This window comes from Hesperophylax consimilis, chromosome 23 (assembly GCF_061612785.1).
Source record: "Hesperophylax consimilis isolate HC1 chromosome 23, BYU_Hcon_1.0, whole genome shotgun sequence".
Lineage (NCBI taxonomy): Eukaryota > Metazoa > Arthropoda > Insecta > Trichoptera > Limnephilidae > Hesperophylax > Hesperophylax consimilis.
The window spans coordinates 20291878-20314447 of NC_142858.1; the positions used below are offsets into that span (position 1 = coordinate 20291878).

A 22570-nucleotide genomic window follows, 5' to 3' on the forward strand; every position below is an offset into this window, starting at 1 on the left:
TTTGTTATTATTAACAATCTAAAAGAAAATATAAGACTATAAATTTTATAAAACGTTTATTAAAATAAAAATTATCTTACATCTTTTATCTAAGTGCATACTATATAATAATATGGCATATGTACTATACATTCTATCTTTGCCTAGAATAAAATAAGTTTCATTTATATATCTATGGATAGTTTAATTTATTTATATAGTTTTACATGTCTATACATAGTTTGTATGCTAACGTACATCGTAGTCTTGTGGTTAATATCACAGTGTCGCTTGTCCTCCAAGCGGGCCTTTAATGGCTGATAGTTGGTACACGACAGTTATAACAATTTATTGTTATAGCGTATAGTTATTGGCAGACTAACGCTACGCGATATTTCATAAAGTGAGTTAAAGTTCGGCGGTGATTCGTCGGTGTGTCAGCCCCAACATAACACAACCTGCCCCGTGATGTCTTCCCTGTGTACGCAATTGCAATATGTAGCTATACTCATATTCTTATGTACAGAAATAACTTGGCGAATGGATTTCCAGGAACCTGCGCTGCAAGTATAACATTGCTAGCAGGAACATTGCTCACACAGTACAGGGGAATCATTACTTTAGCAGAATTAATTGCTTTATAAATAAATTGTCAGTATTTTAAAGGAATAACGGATAACTTAACTATACATTTTACTTGGAGGGTAATGAAATTCCACCATTGTAAGTTATTTTCAATTGAACTTAGCTAACATTGCGTTTTAACAACCCAAAATATGGCCGAATAGTTTATATACAAATAACACAGCCAAAGTCCTAGAATTCAACAAGGAACCCTTTCAGAGCCTCTGCGAGGAGGTTCCCTCGCCAGGGTCTCGGGGCTTGGCAGGTAGCGGCCGGTTGGCAAGGCGGGCAGAGCGCGCCGAACCGCCGGTGCCTGCCGTGCTGGCCGTGCTGGGCGGGCCGGGAGGACCTCGGGGGACGCCGGGCTCCGTGATGCGCTCGCCGATGACTCGCAGGAAGCTGAGCGGGCGTGACGGCCCCTCGCCTAGCAAGTCAGGCAGCGCATCACCCGGCAGCTCGGCGTACAGGTGCATGGCGCGGTCGCGGGGCTCGAAGTATTCGTGGCAGAGTGCCGTCTGTCGCACGTAGGGTGAGAAAGGGCTGAGCCTGTCTAGCGAGGGGGTCCTGGTGCCTACACTCACCATGGTCGCCTTGTTTTTACCCTGGCGGCGCGCGGGTACGCTGATCACGTCGTACAGATCGTCACGGTCATCCCGGAACTCTTCCGCCCCCTGGCTCGGAGTATTGTTGGCATTGCAGCATTCCTCTACTTTGATGAGGTCGTACAGATGCTCTATCATCTCCCGGGCTTCGCTGTAGTTTTCTGGATCGTCCAGCTTTTCTCTCAAGCTCTCTAGTAGTTCTTTCGTCAATTCTTCTGGTAAAGTTTGAGTCGCTTTATCGACGACGGTGACAGGGTCATCGATAAGGATTTCCGTGTCAATTGCGCCATTTTCGATGTTTATTGTCCTAGTATCATTAAGGCGGTGACTTTCCGTGTATTCATTGATCGATAACCTAGATATCGACCGAGCAGTGTCCAAACCATAATGTCCGTTGAAGAATCTATCGAACAACGAAACACAGCAGTTGTTGGATGAGATTATGGCATTTTTAACGTCAACGCAATAACCTTTTCGGCGGGCACACAAGAAAGTTGTCAATAGAATAACAAATAAAACCACGATCGCGGCAGTTGATATTATTATAATCAGATATCTGGTATCCCACGCATTTTCTTCATCGTCGTTTTGTTGATTCCTCCTGTTTTGAAATTTTGTGTTTTGAATTTCGTTTGTGACTATAGAAACGTTTTTTGTAATTGAAGGCTTACACTTGATCCGTTTAGGATCACACAGAGCGATGGTATAATTCATCATTTGCATATAGCCCACTGAAACCCGGTCCAAACAGTGCGCGATGTCCGGATTCTTCGTAGAACAGAAACTGTTGTCCATAATCAACTCCACTGTGGTTAATTTGTTCCCAAACACAGCTCGTAACCAGTTTCCCATTTCACACATGCACTCTTGATGGAAATGATTGTTCGCATACACTACCGTGGGGAGGACGGCCTGCGTCTCGCCGATGAACCTGAGACTCCCAGTCGTCACGTTCATCATGCTGTTGTCGATGAATCTGAATTCCGCATTTTCGTTAACCCGGTCGGGGGACACGAAAGCGTCTGGATCCATACGATAGAAGAAGTTATTCTCGATCCTCATTTGGTCCCATTGCTGAAGATCGAAACCCCTCGTCTGTATGTATCCGAACTCATTTTCCGTGATGGTGACTGTGGCGGCCGTCAGATTGACGGCTCCCTCCGACACCGTTCGCATTCTGCAAAAGAAACACAAGTTAGTATGTGCACAGTGCAGAGCGATAAAGGAACGCAGGTATTCAATTGTGACATAGACTCACTTGCAACGGTTGATGACCAATGTCTGAGTAGACGAGAGTAGAGCCCCGCTGTCGAAGTTCCGAATCGTACAGTTGTAGAGTTCGATCTTGCCTATCAAAGATCTATGGGCGAAGGCTCCGTAACTGATTCTGTCGAAGGATGAGTTGATTGCTATGACTGCATTATAAGAAATTCCATTGAAAGCGTCTGGGTGAATCGTTTCAATGAATGTCCCCTGTAGTCGGATCTCTGCCGCCTGGGAACCGAATGTGGAACTCGGAAGCGTCTTCGCAGAGACGTTGTTGAAGATAATCTGTAAATTACAGAATATTAGTCTCCGACATACTTGCATTTCTTTTTATAACATTAAAGTTGTTTTATGTAAATTGATTTAGATTTTTACCTTTGTTGCAACTCCATGGCGCCCAAAAGTCTTGGCCTCGAACAAGAAGGTTCCATTACTCAGTTCCAGGCTCGTGACATCCGTGATGTTGATCTCAATTAGCCAGGAGAAGGACTTCTCTTTCAGGATGACGTTTTCGCATTTGGAAATCTTTACAGTGCTGGGACCTTCAATAAACGCAGAAAATTAACAGTGTCGGTTATATCAATCAAGTTTTGAAATCAAATGCATGTAATATAAAACCGTATTATGGCAAAACTGAAGTATAATAAACAAACATTGTGATATAATTAATAGCGATCAATAGACATGGAATGATTTGCATTTAAATGCGATAATATGCCTAAAATATATACTATAAAATTGGAAAAAACGCAAATTACATTGATAAATGGGAGGGGTGCAAAAAGAAATTAGGATTATTGGTTTACAAGAGGAATAGATAGGGGAGGAGGGGTGCATACAGAAAAAGTCGTGGTTCCCATTTTCCATATTCATAAAGTTGGGACAGAAATATCTCTAATGAACTTTCGCTTCGCTGACTTTGTTCAATCAAGGTTTTAGATGATTTTTGAAGACTTTACAACGCTAGCCAACAGACGCAGGGCCTCGAAAAATATATTCAAATTAAAGTATCACGATAGCATTTAACGAATTGTCGCTCAGATAATATGTTGGAAACAGTATTTATAATCAATCGCTTGCAAAAAAATTAATTAAAATTATAATGAGAGATGGATGGTGAATTTTGGACGTGGAAAGCAAAATTGGTAAAACATCCGCCCATAGGTAGGATATGTTTCATCGCACCGCCACATTGAAAATAGGAAATTCACCTTGGGCTTCCTTGAAGGCACCTGTTTCCACGGTGACGTAGTGGCACGCGGTGACGTCGAGGTACAGGTTCGAGGAGCTCATGTTGAGCAGGGCCAGGCTCTGTATGTGCACGAACTCCACGCGCGACACCTCCAACAGAGATAGCAGCGGCAGCCGGCTGAAGCTACGCTCGGCCAGCACCAGGGTGCGCGCGCCGGACAGAATCACCTCGATGGCTTTCAGCGGCAGCGCGCCCTCTTCCACCACCACGTTCTGTAACAGACAGGCATAACAATTATATTAGATTTTGTATGACAACACTCAACTGCCCGATGCTTGTGGGAAAATGGCATCCAGCCCCGTAAGGAGTACGTTGTGAGTCTGAATATGTATAGTATCCCCATCACTAATATTCACTAATACAATCACTTCAAGGGCGCTTTTGCACTTGTTAAAAACGTGTCTATTTTATTAGTTTTCAAAACCAGTTTCTGACCTAAGGCTAAATGGCAGATCATTCCAAGAAGGACCCCCGCGCGTCAAATGCTATGTCCCCAAACTTTGCATCATTTACTGTGACTTTACAGGGTTGCCCGGGTTCATGGGGTAAGTTTTGTCAAGGCATAGGTGACGGAAAGCAACAATCGCCGGGAAACGAGTCCATGCACCTCCTCAAGACCATCTGCCTATTGTTCGTCCTTGCGAATCTTCAAATTAACATAGACATAGCAATAAGAATAGTAAATTATGCCAATTATAAACTTTCCAATGCTGATAGTAATAAACTAATAAGTGATAAAAGGAAAGTGTGATAGTATAAGTGATTTTTTTCCAGTTGAAAAATATTTTGAGGGGGTGGGGGGAACGTAGGATTGGGTTAAATAACAATAATAATTTCAATAATAATAAGTGTTTTTTTCTTCTTTTTTTGTAAGAAATAGAGAATGATATCCTCACTGGGATCTCCCGTGCTAAGGATTTAATTTTCATGGTAGTATAGACAATATAAAGTAATTATAAATATATTGGGGGTGTTTTTTCTATACATATATTACAAGGTGATTTTTTTTTCAGTTGAGTGGTTTCGGTTTCAGTCTGTATTTGATGTCAGTATATTATCTATTCTGATCTTCCTGTGTTTTATATCCAGCTTTTTATTTGAAATTTAAATGTTAAAATATTGTTGTGAGTTTTTAATGAGAGTAGGATTTTGTTTTAGAGTTGAGTACCATAGTATAGTTTATAGTTGCTTGTTGGATATGTTTTTGACCCTGAGATCTAGTGTTTCTAATATTATATGCTAGTTGTTATTTCTGGTTTTTTGTATTTAATAATGTAAAGGAGTATTTTTTTAGAATCAAGTTATTTGAGTGACATGATGTTAAGTTTCTTGAAGATTTCGTCGATGCTAGTTCTTATGTCGTTTTGGGTTTTAATGAGTGATTTTAGGATATTGTCGTAATAGTGTAATACCGTATTCTAAGAGCGATTGGCAAAGAGCCATAAGTCTTTTTTACCAAGGACATTCCTGATGGTTTTGAAGAAATAATTTTGTTTTTTATTTAATTGGTTAATGTGCTCAGTGCATTTTAAATTTTGATCAATTTTTTCAACTAGATAAGTTACATGGTCAACGTTTTCCAATTGGGGACAATTATTACAATTCCCAATTAAGTGATGGTAGCAATGTATTTTTATCTTCAGATTTCCTTCAGAGTTTTTTTTTATTTTTATTTTGAAATTTATAATTTGGTTTTATTAGCATTAAGTGTAAGTAAGTGATAGTCTAGCCATTTAAAAAAAAATCTGTTTAGTGTGTCTTCTAACTTCTTAAATGTTTCTGCCCAATTTTTCCCATTTATTAAAAGAACTGTATCCTCCGAAAAACTTATGACTTCGCCTTCACATTCTGTGTGGCAAAGGTCATTATGTAAATTAAGAAGAGGATTGGACCCAAAATACTTCCTTGAGGTACCCAATAGAAGAGTATATGGAATGGTAGATAGAGTGGTCTAATTTGAGTGCGGTTTGGTAATGGATTTTCGTTAATAGTCGAGTCAAAATGTCAACATGGTAATGACTTAAGTTAAATGAATTTTTGAATCTGTAGACAAAGGAGTTTTCTGCTGTTGTTAGGTCTTGCAAAGAGGGAAATTAAAAGCAAGCGACCATCAGCTGTTACGATTTGGAATATACGTTGAGGAACATAAGGAGTATCATTGTACAATATAAATGACACATTAAAGTATATTGAACATTGCAGTGTCTTCTTTGCTAACATGAGGTCGAAAACAGCGAATGTTTATATAGTTAGTACACCTCGAAAGTGCCGAAGTCACAATCAAATTCGGATGGTATGGTATAAACATAGAATAATTATGAATGATTATAAATATAATATGAATAATTATGTTTATCAATAGCATACGATTGCTTGCAAGCAGACCATCTTTATTTACAATCAATTTCAGATGGTATGCTTGCGAGCAATCGTATGCTATTGATAAACATAGAATAATTGTGAACCGAAGTTATAATTTTATCACACTTGCGCCTAAAGGGTGTAATCTGCATTATCTACATAATTTAATATCTGCATTATGGATAGTAATGTGCAATAATTTACTTAACACGGGTAGCTAGACAGATTTTCTAGGCACTTATTATCGTTAATTATTTTATTCCATTGTGAGTGTAGTTCCACGGACGCATTTGCAACAAGGTTAAGTTGAACGTATTACATAAAACAAAGAGAAACCAGTAGAGTGATAAAAACAAGATTTATATGTATACCGGTTTTACATTGTAATAAAGAATAATAAAGCAGGGATGGACAATTTAAAATACTAGAAAATGTTGTATAAAAATACGGAAAAGTCAACCCGTAAAAAACATTTTTTTTTGTAATACACATATTACAAAATGTCTTTTAAACTAAACTAAAAAAAATAACCAAAAAATTGACTAAGGATTGAACCTTCCTTCACAGGGACAGAAGTCAACTAACTATAGCTAATGTTATCCAATTTCAGAGAAATACGTGCATGCCCGCGTGTGTATGCGTGATTGCCTCCAAAAGTTGATAGAATGCATTGTCACCGACATGAGTCTTTCTGACGAGTTTCCGCTCGATCGGCTTTACAAGATTTACATTCATTCATTTGCGAAAATAAATACTATTTATGATGTGTTTTTAAAAAATACTTGCTACATATTTACATTCTGAATAAGTGGGTATTCTGCTGAACAGAAATCAATTTATGTGATTTGAAAGAATACCGAGGCCTCTTACCCTCTAGCTCTAGACGATTCTTAAATTTTAATAAGAATTTAAAAATACCTTACTTTGGACGCACAGTAATATGCATATCTGTTGGTGTATATCTTCGGTGAATGTTACTGGCTGGTGTAAATTGGGCTTCAAGGCGCCATTTTCGGCTGTCAAGAGTTCATCAAACTTGACAATTAACATGACAACAGAGCAGACGTCCCATGTGGCAACACACAGACCGACAATGCCCAGAAGTAGACGAAGGAAAGGAAGCGCTCACATCGGGAGATTCGAATACTAATAATGTAACGATGGAAGGCTTCTCCTATTTGGGCAATGCGTATGGAATGTAAAGTAACCACCATTGTCTTCGGTAATAGGGCCACCGAATCACTAACGATTGTTTTCTTCTTTTGAAAATGAACTGTGGGAGAAATCTAAAAACTTTTTTTATGAATCGGCATGCAGAGTAGGTACCTGGCCAATAAGGCTCTTTCTATATTAAGTATTTCAGGTTGTCTAAAGCCCACAACCCAACCCCAACACCCGTTAATTTTTCGTTCTTTTCTACAAATTAATGTTGATTTTGGAGGTTTTTTCATTAAATCATCTTTTTACCAATATTTCAGTCCAATGGGTAACGTAGAGACTCACAGTTTTACCCGTAAAAATGCTGTGTTTCTACAAATTTGGTGATTTAGAAGGATTTTTTCATTGAATCGTCTTCGGACCATCATTCTTGACACAGATCCAAAATCGAGAAGACTTAGTTGGTGGGTGGACTGCTACGATTTCTTCAGACACCAAGGTTCGCAGTTTACCCGTGACGAGAAACGCGCATTTTGTTGTTGTTCCGGGGGAAAAAATTCAGAATTAGCGGGAATGGCTTTTTGTATATTTTTTTGGTTTCTTTGTATGGTGAATAATAAAAATCCAATAAAAAATATAATAAAAATCAAAATAAAATTTCTTTTTTTCTGCACACTACAAGGATTTTTAGAGAATATCATACTTACCGATTCCTTGGTAAAATCAACTGACTTGAGACTTCAGATTGGGTGAGTTATAGCACTCTGAGTATTATTTTGCATTTTCCAAACCCCAGAATAAAGCTTTTCAGCGGAATTCTGTGCAATTCCACCTAATCGCATATTTAATGGGGTTTGGGCCGTCGTTTATTTGTCTTTAAGTAAGTATGGTCAGTACATGACCAGGTCAGTCAAGGAACTTTAATCGAGTAGAGTTAATTAAGGAATTGGCTCGCGCAGAGATCTGCAATTGTTTTACAAGACGAGAAAGCAAGTTATGAAAAGTTACAAAATCAGACTTAAAAATAACATCAAAATTAAATATCTATACAACATTATTTTTTAAATCCAACGTATTTGTTAGGAAAAGGGTATTATAGGTTATAGGTATAACGAAATTATCACCACTGCGTCGAAGCTTTATTCTGGATATTCTTAAAAAGATAACTTTCGATCGAATATGTCAGAAAACTTATTATTTTATTGATATTTTTTTCATCACGATTCCATCTTTTTTTTTAATTGAAAAAAATAAGTTTGATTAGCAGAATAACAGCAGTTTTAAATGAATAACCTCATTCTCTCTTTTTCATAATATTACAAAAATCCGGTGTTTTACAATTTTGTTTTTTTTTTCTATGTGAATACCGCACAAGAGTGCCAATCGTCTGGAGCCAGTGAATCTCCAATTGTGGTATGTTGTGAGGCTGAATGTATTGTGGAAGGGAAGGAGATGGGGAAGAGGAAGGTGGAGGAGTGCCTGGCTATTCAGATATGGTCACCAAACACACCTAAGGCCATTTTAACCGATATTTCAATTCTGAATGGTGGTCTTACACCAGGGCGATACTGAGAGTATCTTCCACTATAGAACGTGTCGCAGGTACACTATATATTATTTTAAATGAATAAATTGTTAAATATCACAAACTAATTAAATAAAATTTACTTGCCAACGCCGGGATTTGAACCCGCGACCTTTGGCTTGCTAGTAGAGAGCCTTACCCCTTGACCACAGAGACCTACAATTTAATGTTTTCAAACAGAATTTGAGAATTAAATTTGCAAGAAAGAATTAAAGAAAACCAATTGATTATAAAATGAACATAATGAACAGACTGGCAATTGTCTGGCAACAATCTGACAAAATGTGAAATAATAAAAGTGCTTACCACTCTAAAATCATTTAAAGTGTCTATTATTTTATACAACTTAAAAATGGTCATGGCTTTTAATATCTCAAAGTTCTTTTATTATTCCATTACGGGCCATAAGTTTCGCAATACTTGAATGATAACAGAACTTGAATATTAACTCTGAAATTTGATCAATTGTTCTGTGTTATTGTTATGATTCAAACTCCATCAAATCATCGATCAGCGCCATTTTAAATTATTGACATTTGAATGATCCCCATTAACCTGTTAACCGGGCGGGACGTATAAATACGTCAAACGTAAACACTATCGGGTACGGGTAGGACGTATAAATACGTCCTTGAAATATATGTTGCGCCCTGGAACGAGCGGGACGTATATTTCCGAACATATCACACGGAAATTGAGTTTTTAATTTTGACATATTTTAATTTTTTAAACTCAATGTTTCTCTTTTATCTGTGTGCTTTTGTTTATTGTTCTGTAATTATAACCTTTTTTTATTTTTTTTGTAATCTTTATAATTGTTTGTAAATATTCTATTTTTTTAATTTGATGTTTTCACTTTTTTTAATGCATAAATAAAAAAAAATAAAAATAAAATTAACGTCCACCGGGCGTGACGTATTGATACGTCCTAGTGAAGGAGTTCGCGCCCGTTGTATGCTGCGTAATTCAAAACTGAACTCCCCGGTTAACAGGTTAAGCCCCGATTATTTATCGGCACGTTGCTTTTGTTCAAATTGTGGTCGAACGTAGATACAGAACGGTCATATTGATTGCAGTAAAAAGTAGTTTATATAAAGAATAAGTTGCATTTGCAAACAAATCCCATTATATGCAAGAAGTGGTTCGCGTGCCGGGCGTTGCGCGTCAGGCACGCCGTATGATGTCCGACACAGCAGTGCCTGGGCGGTGCACGGGGGCGTGATCGCGCGGAGCACAATTTGTCCGCTATCCGCGTGCTCACTGTTCGCACTGCTCACTGCTCGCCGCTCACGCACATGTCTTCCTATATTTGGATGCATGTATTATTACTGCAAACTGAACAACTCCTTCCTACAAAGTTACTTGAGAAGCCTTTTAGGTCAGCAACGTGAAGGATTGCCGATTATTATCATTATTGGTGGTCGCGAGATATGTAAACAAGAATGTTAGATGGAGCGCGCTAATATTAAAACGATAATAATTTAGAAAAAAAAATCATCTTTTTTATTCCTATAACATATTAAATAACAGAACAAAACATCTTTCTAATAATTTTCGGAGCTTATTTTGCGATTGTTTTCTATCGAGGGAATTTCATATAATTATCGCTTCGGCATAACAAATGAATAGATATTATCTTCAAAAATAATTTTTTTTTTTTTGGAACACAAAAACGAGAAACTTGTTATAAATCGGTAGAAATTGGATGTGCGGTAATTATTTTTTACAATATCTGTATTGTTAGGCTACCTTCAGACTCTTGATAATTTGATTCCCTTTTAAACAGTAAAAAATGGAACGCTTTAAAAACAAAGTTTTTTTTTAGTATTTCTATAATTATTAATTTTGGAGGGGGGTACCATTTATTGGATAACCAACACCCCTGGCATAGTCACCCGAAGTGGTTAGCTAATTTTGTTTACTTAGCAGGGGTGCCCGGGTTCATGGGGTGAGTTGTTTGTCTAGATCTTGGCGGCAGATGCGTTTGCCCACCTATTGTGGCGGGTCGGATCGGAACATACTGGTTGAGGGAGACCTTTTGACCTCTCCAGCCGGACACTCTCTCGACCCATCGCCTTACACCGCAGTGGGAAGGATGGATTCATACGTCCATCACTCCTGGACACAATGACCCCCAGATTCCTACTCACCCCTTTTCCTTCCCAGAACTTTCTCTCCTTCCTTTCGCCAAAAAGATTCTCCGCATCCCCAAAGATGGCATAGGCACTGAGGGATTTTTTTTCCTCAGGGCCTCCTATGTGAAGCTAATGTTAAAAAAAAGATGTATTTAAATTGGATTGACTGAAGATTGAACCTAACTTCCCAGTGATTGGAGTCAATAACGCTACACCTAAACCAATTTCTAATCAGATAGTACCGACATTTATTTAGTTTATTAACTGCTGTAATTCAATTACAGAGAAATACGTGTATGTCCGCGTGCGTACGCATGATTGTCACCAAAAGTAGATAGAATGCAGTGTCATAAACAATTTCTGCTCGATCGAATGTCGGGAAATGGGTTAATTTACAGTTGCAAGATACCACTTCCTCATTCAAGATTTCTTCATTCAATCAAAAAAACAATATCGAAATTTAAATATGTAGATGAATTAAAAAATATATTTAAATGCCTGTTAACATAGTTTTGACCACATTAAATTTGATTCTCACCCTTGTGTAGAGAAAGAAGGTATAAGGCCTAGTTGTTAGAATCCACGTCAACTTTGACATTGTCATCATATTTGGCAATAAGCGCCATTATTAATTATTTGAAATTCTTCAAACAACATTCCCGTTGACTGCCGATACTCGGCCCGTCAACGTTTGATCAAATTCTGATGACCTTTATGTTTGACGTCCGATCAAACAACTTAATCGAAAATTTGACCAAACGCTGACGGGCCGATAATCGGTGGTCAACGGGGACGGTAATTTGATATGGCTATTGTCAAAAAAATCTAGATGGTGCTGATCGTCGATTTGTGGCGATGTCAAATGTAAAGAGGGTTCAAACTACTAGACCTAAAGGGGAAAATTTGAAAGGATGGAAGGCTTGATATAATGATAGTATTTTAAAAAGGCCCCCAAACATCATCCCCCAAAGATGACACCCGATGGCCTCGTGGTGGAGTAGACCTAAAAACGTACATTTTCTTTACAAATTTCGTGTTTTGACCAGTCAAACGTTTGATTTAGACATGTTACCGGAACACAAAAATGAAAAAACACATTCTAAATTACATGGAAATTGCCTATTAGAAATTTAACCATTCGCTTTACACGTCATATTACTAGCATTTTCCAATGAGTTAACAATGGGAACTTTGTTATTTTTTGTCAATGACTAAATAAAGATACGAGGTTACATCATCATTTTTACTCAGATCGAAACAGGTACAGTCACGCATAAAATACAGCAAAAAATTCTTAAGTGCATGTTTATCCTATCAACGAACAGTGCTATTGCTTTTTGGATATTTTAATATTAACAGTTCTCGTCAATGGTTCTATTAAAACTTGATCACACGCTGAAACGGGCCGAGAATCTGAGTTAACGAGAACAGTTTAAATAAATAAAAAAACGAATTGACGCTAATGGTCGACCAAATATGCGGAGGTAGAAAGAATCAGTGGCGGCTGTTCTATGGAGGTCATTTGGTCAATGACCTCCTAAAATATGTTGCAATAGTATTAACTTAAAAAAAGGATTTGACAAACCACCCGATTATTAGTTTAGTTTTAATATTCGTGCATATTCGTACGTAAAGGAGGTAAACACTATCATGTCAGAAGTACGTTTAGTGTAAAAAAAAATTTATGGGATTTTCGGACATGACCGCGGTGAAATGTAGAGATATCTACGACTTGAGATTATTAAGGTATTAGAGGGAGATGTGTAAAAATGACAGCCGAAAATTATTTGTTTGATAAACGATAGCCATCTTGAACTTGAATATTACTTGGCGATATTATGTTTATCATTGTTGACGTAATTTGCATGGAATAATTTAAAATCTCATATTCTGTGGATATCGTATTGAAAGAAATCGCAAACAATTCATTGAATCATGACAAACGTATTCAAATAAAGTGACAATTAGTTTATGTTACAAGAGAGAAAAATAAAGATGTTATAAACAAATTTATAATTTTTGTCAGTGAATTTGCGGGTGCAATAAAATGAACGTATAGGTATTTTGCTTTAATTGTTTACTTTTTAAGTCTACTGATAAACAATGGACTGTTAGTGATTTAAAAACTTTTAATAAACCGTGACGCTAGAAGTAATAAAATGTCATATATGACGTAAGTAATTACATACTCCAAACTCACCGAAATAGACGTAAATTGCATAATTTTTTCAGTATGGACTGTTACATTCAGTTTACATCATCAACATGGAGGATGTTGATGATGTAAAATAGCAAAATAGTCTGGTAAGGTATTATACGAGGAACGTCAGGACAGTGTTTTCAGTGGTTTGTTTATCATTTCATGAATAGTGCATTGACTACAGCAAAACAAATACTATTTAAAATTAATATCCTCGCGTATAGCACCATGCTGATTGAAGTGGGGAACTTTATCAAAAAATCAACTGGTAAATTAGCCCACCAAAAAAAATGGACATTTGGAAAGCTAAAATCAAGTACTTTCCTCTAATAAAATGATAGACAATAGTGTATTATTGCTGATAACTCGGCTTCAGACCTATAAACGTATTATGTTCCAAGCTTTGCTAAGCTCCACATTCCAACCAAGCCGAGCTTTAAATCAACCGACATACCGGGCCTATGTATTTTACCTATTCGGCCTATTTAGCCCATTCACTAATTTTTGCAATATTTATGGTTTTAAATACATATTTTATTTAAATTTTGAATAAAATTGGGCCTAACACCGACCCTTGCGTGTAAATTATTTATGATATGTCTAACTAACTAACTAACTAACTAACCGTTTCCTCGCAGGGGTAGGCAGAGAGGACGGACCGCCAAACAACTCGGTCTTGGCACACACTCCTTGCCTCATTCACATTCATACATCGTCTCATACATACTCTTCTATTATTCTGACTCTTGACATGGCCCGACTCGAGTATCTGATTCACTTGATCGTGCCATGTCTTCCTCGGGCGTCCCCGACTTCTGCTACCATTCACATTTGCATCATATATCCTCCTTACACTCCTATCTTCGCTCATTCGCTCTACATGCCCAAACCATATAAGCGTCCCTTTCTTAATCTTACTCATTACGCTTATATGTCAATGATCGCTAATCAATTAAACATTTATTTTTATAAAGATTTGTTTGGTTTCCATTACTCAGTATCTGATTTTACAGCGAAATAAGGACTCTTTTTTTAACCACAACATTTACATTAAAGTTTGACCATCCCGAATGGTTGGATCGTTTGATGTTCTCATCTTGTTGATAAATCAAATAATACGTTTGTTGTTCTTAGATACATTCTAATTTGTTAAAATGGACGTGTATTTGATGACCACCAACGTTGTTACTTTTCTTGTTAACAAGTATTTAAAAAAAAATAAACACGTTCACGCGAAACGATAATTTAACACTCTCACCTACCGGGCAATTATAAAATTATGACGTCATCGATGTTCGTTTTCTTTGACTTATGTGATTCTGATGTTTATTTTTGTAAAACGAAAATTGCGCAGTTCCTCGTTCTAGAATATATAAAGTAATGAGATATTGTGCTTTGAAATATTCATTATAGGTTGGAACCTACTCTCAAAGTATATGACATTTGTTCCCTACTTTTTCAAAATAAATGTTCATGATGAAATACATACATGTTTTATACTGCTGTTGTAATTCAGGCCGGGTTGTAGCTACAATATTGTTTAACTTGTAAACTTTACCCCCCTACTTATAAACGCGGTGTAAATATAACGCGTACGTAAGGTCCGAATAGTGAAAATCTTACCACTTATTACAACGGCTGCCTTATAGCCAGCTTTACCATACCGCGGTTGAACCGGCGTATAAGAATCCAATTAGTAACACGGTTAAATATATAATTGTATATATGTGTGAGTCAAGGCAGATAGGTAATTTAACCACTCGTGAAATAATTATTAACTACTTGATTCAACCCGAACTAAATACAATCTAGACTGTGTCTTAGATAAATACATCTTATTTTCATATATCTTATTTTGCGATCATACATAAAGATAGCAGCCAATAAAAACGTGCGTTGAGAAAATGAAGACAATGTTGGTAGTTCTAATTCGAAGTAAGATAGAGTTAAATATGACCGAAGGAAATAGGGTCTCATTAGTTCAGTTGGTAGAGCGGTGCCACGGCAAGGGTTGTGTTAATGTCCTAGATGTAAATAAATAAATAAAGTATTATTATTTTAATTATCGTTATGTAAATTTTAATACACTAATATAATTAAAACTTGTTGTATGTAAATAAATAAATAATATTGTTTCTTCAATAATTGCAATTAATTACACTGAAAAAAGAGCCTTTGCCGGTGAAGTAGTCTGACCAATGAGCTATAATTTACGTCATTTTTAACTGTATCATTCTTCGACTGAGATAGATAGCAGTTAAAAAACATGCTTCAAAAAAATTAAGATAATGTTGGTAACTCTCAGTCGAAATAAAACACAGTTAAAAACGACGGATTTATATGGTGGAATTAGCTCAATGGTTAGAGCACTTCCCTGGCCAGGAAGAGGTCCTGTATTCGATTCCTATGAGCGACTGAATATTTTTCTGTCTTTTCTCTTTCAAAACTTTTCGTTTGAGTCAATTAATATTGTCTTTAATGATTAAATATTACAATATGAGGTTTTATTCATTAAGCTATTCAAATGGGCTAACCAACTCTATTCCCGGTCTGTTTTTAGCTACAGTAACAATGGTGAGTCGATATTTCAAAGTTTTTTCTTTTTAAAATGATGTTTTTTAAGGATGATGAGTGAGCGGGTTAGGCAAAAGCAGCAACGGGTAAACACGCTACGTTAATCCTGGAACGAGGTTGATTGCGGATAATTTTGGAGGTCAAATGAAGTCATAGAGTGATTATTCACAAAGAGAAATAAATACTTTTTTGTTATGAATGATGATGATACATCATTACTGGGCGTAGTGTTAATTCTAACACTCTAATAATAATAATAATATATAATGATTCTAGTTAGAAGATAGTGATTCCTGGTTTATTATTTATCTTATCTATTTGGACTTATCTTCTAATGTAGTGAATTTTTTTTTTTTTTTTTTTATTGGTTTTCAAGTTACAATCCCGTTAAACTTCAATAAAGCAGTTTGTCAACAGGATGTTAATGATCAATTACATACATACACACATAATATTATTACTATAACTATACAATTAACACACATAAATTAATATAAACTATCTCTATTTAGTAACCATTGTTTCAGTATATATCTTAATCTATTTGTGGAATCGCAATTTTTTATATTAATGGGTAACATGTTAAGCATTTTTGGCACGTTAAATTCTAGGGTTCGCCGTCCGTATTTATTATTATATTTTGGAACAAGCATTCCTTCATTCTTCGTAAACCTTGTATTATATTCATGTTCCACTTTTCTTTTATAATCAGACTCAGATATATGTTGAATCAATATTTTGTACCATAATAAGGCCTGCACCGGTAATATTGTTAAATTCCGATACAACAATGATATGTTTCGTCTCTGTGAAAAAATATGTTTTTGGGCTAATAACTTCACCATAGAATTTTGTACTGATTGCAGGTGGTTTAAATTAGTTTTACAAGAGTGACCCCAAGTAGTTAAACCATACCGTAAAGTTGATTCTGCGAGTGATAGGTAAATAATTTTTAAAATATTCACCGGAACGAAACATTTCAGTTTGTATATCCTACCCACTATCGCTCTCAGCCGCTTGCAAGTTTTGTTTATTTGTGTATCCCATTTGAAATGACAATCAACAGTCACCCCCAAATAAACGTATTCATTTACCAGTTCAATACTTTCACACATACATGGTCGTAAAATGTTTTGATGAATACATATAAAGTTATGTGAAATTATTTTAGGCATGATCTGAAATGAAGCATGTGGAGACCGTATGTGCATCAATTTAGTTTTCTTGGTATTAATGATTAGACCTGCGTCATGTGACCATTTTATCAGGGACGTAAAGTCATGTTGCATATATTTAATCGCAATGGATAATTGTTCATCAGATATGACAAGAGCAGTGTCGTCAGCATATACAAAGTGTCTTACATATTTAAATAATTTTTTCATTATTGATACAAATATAATATAAAGGGTTGGACCCAAAATCGACCCCTGCGGGACTCCAGCACAGATTTTTTTCCTCCCACTCATTTTTTCTAATATTTTTACACATATATGTCTATTAGATAAATAATTTTTAAACAAATTAAGTAGGTTACCTCTAATTCCAATTGCTTCTAAGATTTTTAATAATTTTTGTGGGTCAATTGTATCAAACGCTTTGGAGTTATCTATAAATAGTACTAAAACATGTCTTTTATGGTTTAATTCATTATTAATATAATTTGAAAAATCCTGTAGTAAATGCTCTGTGCTTTTTTTCTTTTGAAAGCCATATTGTTTTTGGTCTATAATGTCAAATTTTTCTAAGTATTTATTTAATTTTAAGGAAATATATTTTTCAAAAATTTTTTCAAGTGCAGGCATTATACTGATAGGTCGATAGTTTCCTATTTCTGAGTGCTTTCCTCCTTTGTATATAGGTCTAATAATAGCACATTTAAGATCATTTGGCAATTCAGCTTCTATAATAAGTCTATTAACTAAGTGCGTTATAATAGGTCCTAAAATATCTATATGTCTTTTTATGTCGTACATTCTTATGTTGTCCATTCCCAAGGATTTTGAATTTTTCATTTTCTTAACAATATTTTTTATCTCAGTGAGAGTTGCCTTTGGTAAATACATACTGTGAGGTAATTCTATTTGATTAACATTGGATGCCTTAAAATCACATCTGTGCAACATTTGGCGTATACTATCTGAGAAATAATTTACATATTGGTTTGTTACACTCTCCACCGTTTGTTCCTTTAACACATATCGTGAGATGACTTCATCACAATTACTTTTAGTTTTTCTTCCCAACAATTTATTTAATTCATCCCATGTTTGCTTAGTATTATTGAAACTACGTTTGAATTTATCTTTAAAATAACAATTTTTTCTTTTAGTAATTAATTTGTTGACATTATTTCGCATGTACCTGTATTCATTTTCATAAGTTTTATTACAAGGAGAATTTTTCCATCTTCGAAACAATAAATCCCTTTTTTTTATTAACTCTAAAATATCTGTAGTTATCCATTTTTTGATCGCATGTGGTCTTTTAGTTGGTTTTTCAAAAAATGACACAGTACTTTTTTCATATAAATTAATGAAATTATTTTTAATTTGATGATACAAAAAGGTACTTTCTTGTTCATTAAGTAAAGAATTCCAATGTATTTCTCGGATGTGATTATCAATATGTTTTTGGGACAAAATTGTTATCTTTTTCATGTTTTTTAATGGTTCTTTTTGCACATCATATTTAATATTAACGGCTGTCATATAGTGATCTGCTATGGAAATCTCGCATACACACGCTGATAGCGAGTCCACTTTTTTAAGCCCGTTACTGTACCTAACGTATATATGATCTATGCATGATTGTGTTATGCGCCCGCTAACAATTGCTTCACGCGTCACACCGTCTATGCATTTGATCAAATAATTGCTTGCAAGAATATTTTCATATGAGTTTACTACAGGATCATTAAAATTCATCAAGTTTATATTAGTGTCCCCAAAGAACAAAACATTGTCTCGAAGGCCTATGAAATCCGTCAGAATAGATTCAATTTCCCTGATAAAAGATAGTTTGTTAAGATTCGGTGGTCGATATATCGCTAATATACTCAAACTTTGTTTATTTGGAAGAGTAATTATACCAAAAACATTTTCAAAATAATTTGATTCTAGTGGTGATTGTTTAAATACCATACTGTTTCTTATATATAGCGATATGCCCCCACCTGATTTATTATTACGACAATAGTTGTAATTTGAATAGCCCGGAATCTCATACATATTAATTTGGTCAGCTTGTATATTTGTTTCGCTAATCATTAAAATATCTATACGCTCCCAACAATTTCTTAAATAAACATGCAAAACATCCCAATTCTTACATAATGATCTGATATTTACATGAATACAAATTAATTCCCCTACATCACTTTTTTAATATTTATCCACTGTTGTAGATCGTTAGTTCTTAAAAAATCTACTTCATTATCTTCTTCTAGATAATTACTTAAAGCAATGTTTTATAAAATAATTAGTTCAAATTCTGTGCTATTAATATGATAATTTATTACAACCTCTCTGGTTACTATACCTAAGTATTTATTTGAGTAATGATTGAAAGGTAGGTTTACATATGTCATTTTTATATTTATTTCAATTTTAATGCAGTTTGTAAGAATTATTGGGTAATCTAAAATATTAACAATAATGAATTTCGTCAGAATGAGTACTGCAACACCTCTATTATTATTTTTGTTTATTGTCGTCTGAATATATTTAAAATAAAATAATAGTTGTTTTTCGTTGAACAATGTTATAAGCAGTTGCGTACAGTGACTTTTACAATAATTGCATAGAATAAAATTTATTTTATTTTACGGAATAACTTTTGAAGGTTATACCCATCAATGTAATATATCATGTAAGAAGAGAATACTTATAAATCTGGAATAACTTTTGAAGCTTATACCCACATATGTAATACATCATTGAGTAAGAAGATATTACTTATAAATCTGGAATAACTTTTGAAGCTTATACCCACATATGTAATACATCATTAAGTAAGAAGATATTACTTATAAATCTGGAATAACTTTTGAAGCTTATACCCACATATGTAATACATCATTGAGTAAGAAGATATTACTTATAAATCTGGAATAACTTTTGAAGCTTATACCCACATATGTAATACATCATTGAGTAAGAATATATTACTTATAAATCTGGAATAACTTTTGAAGCTTATACCCACCAATGTTTGAGTAAGAAGATAATACTTATAAATCTAAATGAAACGGAAACAGAACACGATTTTTTTAAATCACTTTATTCTGGGTTCGGTTCCCAGTTGAGACCGGTAAGTTTGTTTTGTCTGTGTCGTTTTATTGTTATTTTTTTCACAGGAGGCTCTGAGGAAAAAAAATACCTCAAGGCCTATGTCACCTTTGGGGATGCTGTGTGGAGGGAAAGGGAGGATAGGAAGTTCTAAAAAGGAAAAATATGAGGGGAAGGTAAGAATCTGGGGCCAGGAGTGATAAACGTATTAATCCATCAGGCGATGGGTCGAGAGATCCCAGCTGGAGAGGTCGAAAGGCCTCCCTTAACCCTCCGCATTACAGATTTATAACAAATTTCTCGTTAACTCTGTAAGTTTTTATGTTCAAAAAAATTTATATATTTTAAAGATAATATCTATACATTTATTACGCCGAAACGTTAATTGTCTTAAATTCGCTCGATAGAAAAAAATCGCAAATTAAGCTGCGAAAATTATAAAAAATACGTATTGTTCTGTTATTTAATATGTTATATGCATGAAAAAAATTACAGTGTATCTTTAAATGCAACTAAAGCATTTTTGCTCTATTTCAAACGTGTAATGTTTTATTTATTTTATTACCATTTTAACTTAATTATTATCGTTTTTTATATCAGCACGCTCCCTCTAACATTCGTGTTTACATATCTCACTTTCTAACCTTCTTTTTACGCTTACTACGGGGCCTTAACTAGTCTCTCCCGATACGGCAGTACGTGGGCAAACGTATCCGCGGCAAAAACCTAGACAAACCTCACCCCACGAACCCGGTTACCCCTGCGAAGTCACCAAACGTAGCAAACCACTGGGGGTGACCTATGGCAGGTAGCCTTTCTTTAGTCTTATCACATACATACTCAAATACTCACATATTTATTCAAACTCATGATATGACCCGACTCAATTATTTTTGACTCACTTTATCATGTTATGTCTTCATCGGACGCCCCAACTTATTCTTAAACTTTAATTTAAGTACTTACTTTCATGAATATTTCGAAAAGTAGTATCTATTCCAAAATTCTAATATAGGTATCTAATCATTTTGTGGCCTAAATTTGCAATTTTTTAAAGTCAAACTAATCTTTTTCAGAAATTGGTGCGTTTGATTTTGTAGCCTTCAGTTTTTTTTGTATGGAGCATTTTTTCAGTCATCCCCATGCAAAAGTTGAATTTCATACGTAACATCATTTTGTATGTAGGATAAAGAATATAACACTAGTGCCTTTTATACAAATTTGTCTGGAAACAAATGTTCCAATTGTTTTTCAGGAGCTCGCCTGAATTCGTAGATCTCCATTTCATTTGAATTTCTTAAACACAGTTTTGTACGAAATATAGGCCCAAATCGGAAAAATATTTGGGTCACGACAGATCCTAAAGGCACTTTAATATTAGATAAGAATAAAAATGTCTATCAGAGATAATCGCAGTTATAACCGCATATCGTGTTAAGTAGGTATTAACGTGTTACAACGGTATTAAAAAAAGGTGTGGAAAATAAAATAAATGAATATCTACCTTGCTATCACCTAATAAAGGATTATAATCAACTAATCAATAGTCACAATCAAATTAACATCGCAGCTAAAATAAAATAAAAATGAAATAGTTTACGACATCCACGTGAGTAGAGAGGTCTCTGACTTAGAGGAAAGGGTCTCAAACGACCAAAACTTACATAAATTATATCTTCACCACGTTTCAGAATAGAATACATTATTGGTATAGATATATGGTGAAGATTACAATTTTTCAGGGTAGTTGCTTGAAAGAGCTTAAGCTGAACTTATCTGTGTTTATTGACCAGGTCTGAATACTTTCCTCTCCCCCCACTTCTTCAGCCTCAGAACATTGAAACCTTCTTGCGGTCTCTTCAAGACCTATGTTCACTCTCAAAAATAAACATTTATTTCTCAAAAAGACCCTCCACACAGTATCCCCAAAGATGTTATAGGATATTAAAGTTAAAAATAAAATAAAAATCTTGAAAGTTGCATTTTGGCCTGGAAATCGCTAAAAACCGGACTTTGCCGCGCCCGCCAGCTGATTATAATAATAACAATATTTGGATGATTTGTATAGCGTTTTTGTGCAAAACCACCTCAAGAGCGCTGTACAAATATAGGGTTTTCCAATAAGAGGTGTTATTTTGAATATTAATTGAGGAATTAATGATTTTTTATGGCCGGAATTGGATGGTATTGATCTGGACAACGTTTACTTTCAACAAGACGGCGCTACGTGCCACACAAGCAACGAAACCATTGATCTTTTACGGGAAAAGTTTCCGGACCGTGTTATCTCTCGAAGAGGTGATCACAATTGGCCAGCGAGATCTTGTGATTTAACACCTTGCGACTTCTTCCTTTGGGGCCACGTGAAAGAGAAGGTCTACGCCAACAGCCCAGCGTCGATTCAAGACCTCAAAGATGGAATTCGTGAGGCTATCGAGGACATAAGGCAACCACTTTGCGATTTGGTTATGGAAAATTTCATGAAAAGGATATGGTCCTGTAGGCGTGGTCGTGGTGGTCATTTGACTGATGTTATTTTTCACTA

At 35.3% G+C, this 22570-nt stretch overlaps 2 protein-coding genes across 4 annotated transcripts in view; one reads left to right on the forward strand and one right to left on the reverse strand.

The window, feature by feature from the left end:
• The window catches only part of hiw (MYC binding protein highwire), a 116200-nt gene that overhangs the window by 52383 nt on the left and 41247 nt on the right, over window positions 1-22570 (forward strand). The window lies entirely within an intron of this gene.
• The window catches only part of LOC149412424 (uncharacterized), a 29676-nt gene continuing 7156 nt past the window's right edge, over window positions 51-22570 (reverse strand). Inside the window, exons 2-5 of the mRNA XM_089645848.1 lie at window positions 3683-3935; window positions 2847-3013; window positions 2464-2756; window positions 51-2382 (exon numbers count right to left, since the gene is read on the reverse strand). Of these exons, the coding sequence (XP_089501974.1) occupies window positions 819-2382; window positions 2464-2756; window positions 2847-3013; window positions 3683-3935 (2277 nt within the window). The 3' untranslated portion in view covers window positions 51-818. The remainder of the gene's footprint in view (window positions 2383-2463; window positions 2757-2846; window positions 3014-3682; window positions 3936-22570) is intronic.